The sequence below is a fragment of the Hyla sarda genome, chromosome 6, assembly GCF_029499605.1.
Source record: "Hyla sarda isolate aHylSar1 chromosome 6, aHylSar1.hap1, whole genome shotgun sequence".
In the NCBI taxonomy this organism is placed as follows: Eukaryota; Metazoa; Chordata; class Amphibia; order Anura; family Hylidae; genus Hyla; species Hyla sarda.
In genome coordinates this window covers 294438149-294449855 of record NC_079194.1, presented here as the reverse complement: position 1 = coordinate 294449855, position 11707 = coordinate 294438149, and the positions used below count along the sequence as shown (strand labels likewise).

At 42.4% G+C, this 11707-nt stretch overlaps 1 protein-coding gene across 1 annotated transcript; it reads right to left on the bottom strand.

The window, feature by feature from the left end:
• Positions 1-982: 982 nt before the first annotated feature.
• Positions 983-5673, bottom strand: LOC130277277 (P2Y purinoceptor 1-like). The gene is made up of 2 exons (XM_056527807.1): positions 5513-5673; positions 983-2164 (listed from the first exon to the last, which is right to left on the bottom strand). The coding sequence occupies exons 1-2, from the start codon at positions 5531-5533 to the stop codon at positions 1184-1186; spliced, it is 1002 nt and encodes a 333-aa protein (XP_056383782.1). The 5' UTR covers positions 5534-5673; the 3' UTR covers positions 983-1183.
• Positions 5674-11707: the final 6034 nt, after the last annotated feature.

Genomic DNA, 11707 nt, shown 5'->3' with positions numbered 1-11707 from the left:
AAAAGATTTAAAAAAAAAGGAAAAACAAAAAATTTGTGTCTGTTGGTAGCTTTATGCTCCAGTCACATCCAGAGCTGCATTTTCAAAATTAGGATTCTCCATTTACTGATATATTACTGCTGCCCACTTAGAGCCGAGGTCCCCAAACTGTGGACCTCCAGCTGTTGAAAAACTACAATCTCTAGCATGCCCTGACAAAATAAGAATACAAATAAAACATTATTTAGTAGTAGTAGTAGTATTTATCATAAAATAATATTTTTTTATTATTATTTTATAATTTATTTATTTATGAATTATTATTACTATTACATAATTTAATTATTATTATACCACAAAAAAAGGCAACAAGATGCTGTTTTAGTCTCGGCATTTTTTTTCTTTGGCTTTTTCCCCCCTGTCATTTTCTCATTACAAACCATGTGATTCATTTATGACTCAAGGATTTCTATTGAACTGGGTGGGGGTGAAAAAATGCCATAGTCTCAGAATGCTTAAAATTTTTTGTGAGCTGTCACTGAGCCAAAAAATGCCAAAAGATAAAATGCCAAGTGGGCTGGGTGTTTCATTAGTCCCTATTGACTTCCAGCTAATATCTGTTTGCAGGGGGTGGTGGGGACAGAGGTTTGGGTCCGGTGTTCGAAAAAGAACGCATTTTGAAATTTTGGGTAAAAAGAAAAAAAATTGAAATGTGGAAACAGCCGAAAACTAATGATAAATTTCCCCTTTAGGCTAAGTTTCCACTTGGTTTTTTTCTGGCTGTTTTTGGATATCTACCACTGCAGTTTTTGAGCCAAAGCCAGAAGTGGATTCAAAAGGAATAGGACATATAAAGGAAGGACTAACACTTCTCCTCCCTTATGGATCCACTTCTGACTTTGGCTCAAAAACCGCAGTGACAGCTTTCCAAAAACTGCCAGAAAAAAAACCAAGTGGAAACTTAGCCTTAGGGTTTAGTTGGGGTTATGTTGTCTTTCACAGATCTTCTAGAGGGCAATGCCTTGTAATATTGGGGCCAACTCTTGGGCCCCCCAACAAGATCAGCTGCATAACAACGTCCTGATCCGACCCAGTAGGATCCAGTTACGGGTTTTCGGATGTAACTGGAAAGTAATTTTGTGCGCAATTGCCCAATATTATCATGAGACCCAACAGGTCCATGTAGTTAGACCCCCAGGACCCTTCATCTGGGGCAGACGGTCACCCTTCTGTTGCCCACCCTCCATCTCTTGAAGGGCGGCATGGAACGTGCGATTTTGTAGACCTGTTCTCGGAAATCGCCCCCAGCAAGGAAGCAGAACAAGGGGTTGATACAGGTGTTGAGGCTGCACACCGCCATCTCGATGAAGAAGAAGGCGTCCGCTCGCTGGATAACCAGGGGGACATAGGGCCGGAACGCCCTTAGGATGATACAGCAGTTCCTGGAGGCGTGATAGGGCAGGTAGAGGAGAGCGAAGATCACCAGCGCGGAGCACATCAGCTTGGTCAGTAGGTCTCTCCTCTTCAGCCTCTGCATCTCAGCCCTCCTCAGTTCCCCCACACTACTGCAGTAACAATAACATATGGAGGCAAAGGGCAGGAGACAACCTATGGTGGTGGAGAACAGCGAGTACGGGAGGGTCACCCCAGTGTCTTTAGAGAACACGTATAGGGAGCAGATGGTTTTATTGTTTTCACAGATCTGGGTTCCAGCCAAGAAGGTGACGGGAATGCTACCTATAGATGTGGCCGCCCAGATGGTCAAGGAAACCATCATAGACTGGGACTTCTTGAGGAGCCTCAGGGACCTGAGAGGGTGCACGATGGCCAAGTATCGATCGATGCTCAGGCAGGTGACGAAGTAGATGCTGCAGTAATAGCAGGTGTGGTAGACGGTGCGGGTCAGCTTGCAGAGGGCATCTCCGAATATCCAGTGGAGCTGGTTGAAGTGATAGTAGATGAGACACGGGAGGCAAAGGATCCACGTGATGTCGGCCAAGACCAGGTTGAAGAGGAAGATGGTGCTTCTATTCCAGCGCTTGATCCGAAACACCAGGATCCACATCACCGAGAGGTTAAGGGACAACCCGACCAGGAGGATGAAGAGGAAGGTGATGGGAAAGATGATCCTCTGGATGGTGCCCAAATAGGTTCCTAATTTTTCGCAAAAGTCAGCCTCGACCCTCTACAAAAAAACAAAAACAAGCAATAACATCTGGACAACAAAACACGTACAACGTCAATTCTATGGTTATTATCAAAAAGGACAGATCAGGAGCACAGCACTCATGGACCTGGGGAAAAGGCTCAGTAATGGTCTATGACAGGGAGGGGATAGAGAGGACTGTGCAACTGTAACTATGACCACACAGTTCTCTCTGATTATAGAGAGGAGTGCAGGGAGGGGATAGAGGGGACTGTGCAGCTGTGATTGTATGGCCATAGAGATGAGTGCAGGGAGGGGATAGCGTGGACTGTGCAGCTGTATCTGTATGACCACACATTTCTCTTTATGATCACAGAAATGAGTGCAAGGAGGGGATAGAGAGGACTGTGCAGCTGTAACTGTATGACCACACAGTTCTCTCTATGATCATAGAGATGAGTGCAGGGAGGGGATAGAGAGGACTGTGCAGCTGTAACTGTATGACCACACAGTTCTCTCTATGATCATAGAGATGAGTGCAGGGAGGGGATAGAGAGGACTGTGCAGCTGTATCTGTATGACCACACAGTTCTCTCTATGATCATAGAGATGAGTGCAGGGAGTGGATAGAGAGGACTGTGCAGCTGTAACTGTATGACCACACAGTTCTCTCTATGATCATAGAGATGAGTGCAGGGAGGGGATAGAGAGGACAGTGCAGCTGTAACTGTATGACCACACAGTTCTCTCTATGATCATAGAGATGAGTGCAGGGAGTGGATAGAGAGGACTGTGCAGCTGTAACTGTATGACCACACAGATCTCTCTCTGATCATAGAGATGAGTGCAGGGAGGGGATAGAGAGGACTGTGCAGCTGTATCTGTATGACCACACAGTTCTCTCGATGATCATAGAGATGAGTGCAGGGAGGGGATAGAGAGAACTGTGCAGCTGTAACTGTATGACCACACAGATCTCTCTCTGATCATAGAGATGAGTGCAGGGAGGGGATAGAGAGGACTGTGCAGCTGTATCTGTATGACCACACAGTTCTCTCGATGATCATAGAGATGAGTGCAGGGAGGGGATAGAGGGGACTGTGCATCTGTATCTGTATGACCACACAGATCTCTTGATGATTATAGAGATGAGTGCAGGGGGGGAATAGAGAGGACTGTGCAGCTGTAACTATATGACCACACAGTTCTCTCGATGATCATAGAGATGAGTGCAGGGAGGGGATAGAGAGGACTGTGCAGCTGTAACTGTATGGCCACACAGTTCTCTCTATGATCATAGTGATGAGTGCAGGGAGGGGATAGAGAGGACTGTGCAGCTGTATCTGTATGACCACACAGTTCTCTCTATGATCATAGAGATGAGTGCGGGGAGGGGATAGAGAAGACTGTGCGGCTGTATCTGTATGACCACACAGTTCTCTCTATGATCATAGAGAGGAGTGCAGGGAGGGGATAGAGAGGACTGTGCAGCTGTATCTGTATGACCACACAGTTCTCTCTATGATCATAGAGATGAGTGCAGGGAGGGGATAGAGAGGACTGTGCAGCTGTATCTGTATGACCACACAGTTCTCTTGATGATTATAGAGATGAGTGGAGGGAGGGAATAGAGAGGACTGTGTACAGTATATTCAGAAGATAAACTAATATAATATAATACATCCATTTGCCTTATGTTTACTTATCGTTCTATGAAACCCCCCTGAAAGTATCAACATGTGTTGGCAAACACTCCTCTACTACATCTGTTCTTTTTTTATGTGTTATTCATTTTATATCACCAACATCTTCCCCGGCGCTGTACAGAGATTGTCATCACCGGGACAGACACTACCTACATTCTATATGAACCTATCAGGATTTTATTGCAGTGTTGTAAGAATCCGATGAACTCAGCAGAAACCCAAGCGAACACAGAGAAGATTATGATTATTAATATCAGTGATATAGAAACAGATGTAGCAGAGCTAAGTTTTTACTTTACATATTTCTTGAACAATACATATGATTATCAATATCGTAAACAACAACATTTACATCTGTATGTTTATCTATTATAATGTTTCCCAACTAGGGTGCCTCCAGCTGTTGCAAAACTACAACTCCCAGCATGTTCGGACAGCCTTTGGCTGTCCGGGCATGCTGGGAGTTGTAGCTTTGCAACAGCTGGAGGCACCCTGGTTGGGAAACAATGGTTTATGTAGAGGACAGGAGCTTCTTCAGGGTCCTATACAGTCCACATAGTGTCCCAAATGGAGCTGCTCTTACTTGGTGTCCAAAAGAACAGCTAACCCTGGCACAGGAAAGGAGTATTACAGAACTTGTAGTTCCTCCCTGTACTGTAGGGGGCGCTACTAGACACCAGTCAGTGCATACACTTCAGTAATACAGGTAAAGAGTACAGAACATGTAATACCTCCCTGTACTGTAGGGGGCGCTACCAGACACCAGTTAGTGCATACACTTCAGTAATACAGGTAAGGAGCACAGAACATGTAATACCTCCCTGTACTGTAGGGGGCGCTACCAGACACCAGTCAGTGCATACACTTCAGTAATACAGGTAAAGAGTACAGAACATGTAATACCTCCCTGTACTGTAGGGGGAGCTACCAGACACCAGTTAGTGCATACACTTCACTAATGCAGGTAAAGAGTACAGAACATGTAATACCTCCCTGTACTGTAGGGGGCGCTACCAGACACCAGTCAGTGCATACACTTCACTAATACAGGTAAACAGTACAGAACATGTAATACCTCCCTGTACTGTAGGGGGCGCTACCAGACACCAGTCAGTGCATACACTTCACTAATACAGGTAAAGAGTACAGAACATGTAATACCTCCCTGTACTGTAGGGGGCGCTACCAGACACGAGTCAGTGCATACACTTCACTAATACAGGTAAAGAGTACAGAACATGTAATACCTCTCTGTACTGTAGGGGGCGCTACCAGACACCATCAGTGCATACACTTCAGTAATACAGGTAAAGAGTACAGAACATGTAATACCTCCCTGTACTGTAGGGGGCACTACCAGACACCATCAGTGCATACACTTCAGTAATACAGGTAAAGAGTACAGAACATGTAATACCTCCCTGTACTGTAGGGGGCGTTACCAGACACCAGTCAGTGCATACACTTCAGTAAGTCATGTGATTTACCAGTAAAATGCCCATTCTGATTGGTCAGTACTTCCAGTTGTGACATGTTTCACAGATCTGGACTGTCTGTACATTGTATGTTGAGTCTGGTTTCAACTTACAATGGTCCAGAAAAAAACATTGTATGTTGAAACTATTGTATGTTGAGGCCATTGTAAGTTGAGGGATCACTGTATACTAACCTTATGGCTTACCTCTTCGGTGAGCAGCTCCATCCTCGGGTACACGCCGCCCTCTGTTCTCCTCTCGGGCTGTGAAATGCTTTTATGGGTGTTTGTTCCTGTAGGACGTCTACTAAGGTAACAGCAGCAGAGTCAGCAATGTCCGGCGCCGCAGCATTTCTTCCGTGCCTGTCGTCTCTATAGAGCGTTCGGTGCCCAGAACAAAGTCACAAGCAAATCTGTTCCACTGACACCATCTGATAACCCAGCGCCGCTCCGCAGAGCTCACATTGTCAACAGGAGCAGCAGAGAGGAATGTGCTTCTGACCTGTATGGAAATTCTACAGGATATCATTTATTATTGGTTTTGTGCAATTTTTTAATAAAAAAAAAAGATTTTGGATGCGTTTTTAGAGGTTTTGCAGCTTGGAAGGCCGTGTGGCACCTAATGTTTTTTTTTCTATTTCTTTGCACAATTTTTTTTTTTTTATAATTTTAGAGCTCGCTTCATAGTTTTTGTGGCTTAGTGTGCGCAAATAGATTGGTTACAATTATCGTCTGTGTAAACATTTTGTGCAAAAATAATTGCAGTATAAGTATAACTCCCTATGTGGCGTAGAATGTGGGAAGTTCTTCGATGAGTCTTTTCCCCCTTTGCTTTTCCCCTCTTTTAAAAATCTGTGGATTTATCTATGTGTTAAATTTTTTTACCATGGTCTCCAAACTGTGGCCCTCCAGATATTATAGGGAAGGTGTATAACCACTATATGTCCTGATCTCATTGAGATAGCAGCAGTATACAGATAAAGCTGGAGGGGAGGTGTATAACTGCTATATATCCTGATCCCATAGATATAGCAGCAGTATACAGATAGAGGGGAGGGGTATAACTACTATAGATCCTTATCTCCTAGAGATAGCAGCAGTATACAGATAGAGCTGCAGGTGATATGTATAACTACTATATATTCTGATCTCATAGATATAGCAGCAGTATACAGATAGAGCTGGAGGGGAGGTGTATAATCACTATATATCCTGATCCCATAGAGATAGCAGCAGTATACAGATAGAGCTGGAGGGGAGGTGTATAACTACTATATATCCTGATCCCATAGAGCAGGGTTTCCCAACCAGGGTGCCTCCAGCTGTGGCCAAACTCCAACTCCAAGCATGCCTGGACAGTCAAAGGCTGTCCGGGCATGCTGGGAGTTGTAGTTTGGCCACAGCTGAAGGCACCCTGGTTGGGAAACACTGCCAAAGAGATAGCAGCAGTATACAGATAGAGCTGGAGGAGAGGTGTATAGCTACTATATATCCTGATCCCATAGAGAGAGCAGCAGCAGTATACAGATAGAGCTGGAGGGGAGGTGTATAACTACTTTATATCCTGATCTCATAGATATAGCAGCAGTATACAGATAGAGCTGGAGGGGAGGTGTATAACTACTATATATCCTGATCCCATAGGGATAGCAGCAGCAGTATACAGATAGAGCTGGAGGGGAGGTGTATAACTACTATATATCCTGATCCCATAGGGATAGCAGCAGCAGTATACAGATAGAGCTGGAGGAGAGGTATATAACTACTATATATCCTGATCCCATAGAGATAGCAGCAGCAGTACACAGAGAGTTGGAGGGGAGGGTTCACGTTAAAAACTGATTTTCTGTGGGTCAGGCTGGTGATCACATGACCCAGTTACAGCAATGAACCACATAGCTGTGCTGCAAAAAAAAAAAACAGACGCTGCTGTAGGACTAGTGACGGCGAGTTCTTCTATAACAAACCTTCAGCTGTATTAGCTTTGTGCGGGGTCTCCGTTCCTCGGAGGATAAAACAAGGGAGATTGCGGAGTGTTTGTTACAGTAGCATCCATAATGTGTAATCCTTTATAAACCGCAGACATCATATCTGCGCTGATACATTGTAGCAAACTACAAAGACTGGAAAAAAATAAATAAAATAATAAAACCTTTTAAAGTGAAGTTTATTTCCTCCGTACAAGTTCAAGCAGCGTGAAACACAATATAAAACAGCGAGGCCAGGGCTGAGCTGGCGGAGAAATGTAAAATAACCGGTAAAAATTGCGAAATTTACAAAAAAATTATTCACAGGTCAGAGTTCAACGTAGAAATAACATACATCAAATCGGTAAAAATAAAATAAGATAATAAGATAAGATATAGTGTCGCAGTAAGAGTTTCCTTCATATTCTCAGTATGGATACGGTCATGGCTTAGGTGGCGCATATGATGGCGCCGCAGTATAGAGGAGCGATAGAATAGGTGGAGGGGGAGGGGCCCGGGTGGAGGAGGGGCTTATTTTAGTCATGATATGGGGGGGGGTCTCCAACTCACAATGGTTGAAGCTTTGCTATTTTCTGTCGATTGGGTCACCTTCTAGTCTAGTGATACACAACCTGTTGCAAAACTTCAACTCCCAGCATGCCCTGACAGCCTTCGGCTGTCAGGGCATGCTGGGAGTTGTAGTTTTTTGCAACAGCGGGAGATACACGTAGTTCTTGATGGTATGCAAATTAGCTCTCCTCCAGAAACATGTCTCTCTGGTGCCACCTATAGGTAACTAGCTTCCCTGTAAAGTCAATATCCAACCCATAAAAAGAAGAAGCCTTGAAACACGACAAGGGATTTTAGTCAAACTGGCGGCTTTTAGAGAGTGCACCAAGGAGAGACACTTCTACCTGAGTGACGCAAGGCCGGGCTGAAAAGCACAGCGCGTTATTTATATCTACCGTTATGGCGGAAATGTTAAAGGTATCAGCAGCAGAGGGTTTGTAGCATTTTCATAAAATACTTGATAGGGGCAGATTATCTAATATTTTATATATATATATATATATATATATATATATATATATATATATATATGCACACATACACAAAATATATTATATATATTGTATATAGAGATGAGCGAATTTACAGTAAATTCGATTCGTCACGAACTTCTCGGCTCAGTAGTTGATGACTTATCCTGCATAAATTAGTTCAGCTTTCAGGTGCTCCCGTGGGCTGGAAAAGGTGGATACAGTCCTAGGAGACTCTTTCCTAGGACTGTATCCACCTTTTCCAGCCCACCGGAGCACCGGAAAGCTGTGTATATTGCACTTATAACTTATATATTTGTGCGTATATATATATATATATATATATATATATATATATATATATATATACACACAAAATAAAAATAAATAAAAATTAGAGGGGAGATTGTTTATATTATATATATATATATATATATATATATATATATATATATATATATATATATATATATATACATACACATACACACACATATATACATACACCCTCTAATTTTTTTTATTTATTTATATTTTGTATATATATATATATATATATATATATATATATATATATATATATATACACACACACGCACAAATATATAAGTTATAAGTGCAATATACACACATATACTTTATATATTTATAAATTTGTTTGTATAATATATATATATATATATATATATATATATATATATATATATATATATATATATATATATATATATATATATACACACACACACACACACACACACACACACACACACACTAGAGATGAGCGAACTTACAGTAAATTCGATTCGTCACGAACTTCCCGGCTCGGCAGTTGATGACTTTTACTGCATAAATTAGTTCAGCTTTCAGGTGCTCCGGTGGGCTGGAAAAGGTGGATACCGTCCTACGAGACTCTTTCCTAGGAATGTATCCACCTTTTCCAGCCCACCGGAGCACCTGAAAGCTGAATTTATGCAGGAAAAGTCATCAACTGCCGAGCCGAGAAGTTCGTGACGAATCAAATTTACTGTAAGTTCGCTCATCTCTAATACACATACATACACACAAATAAAATATATATATTATTTATAATTTATACTTTTTTTTATATATAACAACATCTCTGCTGTCACAGTGTGGTAGTATTCTGTACAAAGATGCTCCAAATCTTCTGTGCTGCTGGTTTCTAAAATTATTGGGATGGGGGGAATCTTTAGCATATACTATTATACGATTATAAAACATTATATATAAATATAAAAAAAAAAAAAATTATATTATATATATATATATATATATATATATATATATATATATATATATATATATATATATATATATATATATATATATATATATAATATAATTTATATTTATTTTTAATACAGATCAGTTGAGGTACAACTCAACTACAAGCCCTTGAGCAGTGAAGTGTAGTGAAGGGATTGTCCAGGATTAGAAGAACAAACATGGCTGCTTTCTTTCAAAAATGGCGCCACCACTGGTCGCGTGTAGTTTTGCAGCTCGGCCACATTTAATTCAGTGAGAGTTTAGCTGCAATAAGACATGACCCATGGTGGTGCCGTTCCTGGGAGGAAGCGGACGTGTCTTTTCTAATCCTGGACAATCCCAATAAAGTTGTTGAGTTTTTGTCAGCCGGGCGATAGGGAAGGAGACCCCCAGGTAGAGTACAGGTGGGGACCCCGTGTAGGGACACAACACTGCAGAATGAGGCAGGACTGCCGGTCTGGGCCCTAAAAGAGATGAGTGACAATTGGGATATAAGGGCTGATACCCTGCATTTCCAGGAACAGAAAGACGGCAGTGTTTCCCAACCAGGGTGCCTTCAGCTGTTGCAAAACTACAACTCCCAGCATGTATAGGAACCCTATAGCTTCACCCTAGGACCTTATTGGGCTTCCAGCCAGGCCTAGGACTAAGTCAAACAGCAGAAGCTAAAAGGTCTGTGTGTTTCCCAACCAGTGTGCCTCCGCAAAACTACAACTCCCAGCATGCCCGGACAGCCGAAGGCTGTCCGGGCATGCTGGGAGTTGTAGTTTTGCAACAGCTGGAGGCACCCTGGTTGGGAAACACAGACATTAAAACACAGACTTAAAGGAGTACTCCGGTGAGAATTTTTTTTTAAATCAACTGGTGCCAGAAAGTTAAACAGATTAGTAAATGACTTCTATTTACCCTTCCAGTACATTTTAGCAGCTGTATGCAACAGAGGAAATTCTTTTCTTTTTGAATTTCTTTTTTTTGTCTTGTCCACAGTGCTCTCTGCTGACACCGGATGCCCGTATCAGGAACTGTCCAGAGCAGGAGAAAATCCCCATAGCAAAACTATCCTGCTCTGGACAGTTCCTGATACAGACAGAGGTGTCAGCAGAGAGAACTGTGGTCAAGACAAAAAAGAAATGAAAAAAGAATTTCCTCTGTAGCATACAGCTGCTAAAAAGTACTGGAAGGGTAAAGATTTATCAATAGAAGTCATTTACAAATCTGTTTAACTTTCTGGCACCAGTTCATTTAGAAAAAAAATAAAAATAAAATGTCCACTGGAGTACCCCTTTAAAAGCCTGCAGCTGTCAGTGCATGATGGGAGTTGTAGATTTGCAACAGTTGGAGGGCCATAGTTTGGGGAATAAGTTATAGGAGATAAAACAATTGCATCCTGTAGTGATCACTAGTTGCATATACAGATAAACAGCAGCAACAAGTTCTATAACAACATAAGGAGACGTTTTCTGAGCGGAACTGCTATGGGTACGCAATATGGGCCACTAGGGGGTGCTGCATAGTGAAATCACTAAGGGTCTTGGCCCCCCACCCCACCCTAAACCAGATGTAATATACAACCTATTTCAATGTCCGGTCCTCAGAGAGTCGTACAGGTGGAGGGGTCCCTGCTTTAGCCATAGAACAGGGTACAATTTGGGAACCCAGAGGGGCCCCGAACAATTTTTTTCTTCCAGCTCAGAAAACATCTCCGACACACACAAACGATGCACTATCCAAGGAACGCCCCTTTAAAAAAGGCACTGTTGGGAGTAATAAACCCACATCAGCTACAAAATACAGAACATACGGTCACCGTACGAGCTCCATGAATACATGGGAACATGCTAGAAGATCTGCTGCAATTCCGTCTGCGGCCACAAGTGCAGCGCTATAAAACATCATGCATGATTACCGAAGGTCGAGGGTCCCGGAAGTCTAAATACTTTTAAAGTACAAGATATCCGAATACCTGGAGTAAATACTGAGCAGTATACAGGGGTATATAGATAAAAGGGGTGTTTCCCCGACTGGATCCAGCCAGAGCGGAAACTGCTGCAAAAGAGGGGAAGAGATATGTGACAAAAATATGCGTTTATCCGCATTATCACTCA

Excerpts from the sequence above, each read along its gene's own strand:
- LOC130277277 (XM_056527807.1), bottom strand. The coding sequence starts at position 5,533 with ATGGAGCTGCTCACCGAAGAG. Across the intron at positions 2,165-5,512 it reads TGGAGCTGCTCACCGAAGAG|AGGGTCGAGGCTGACTTTTG; the intron begins GTAAGCCATAAG and ends GTTTTTTTGTAG.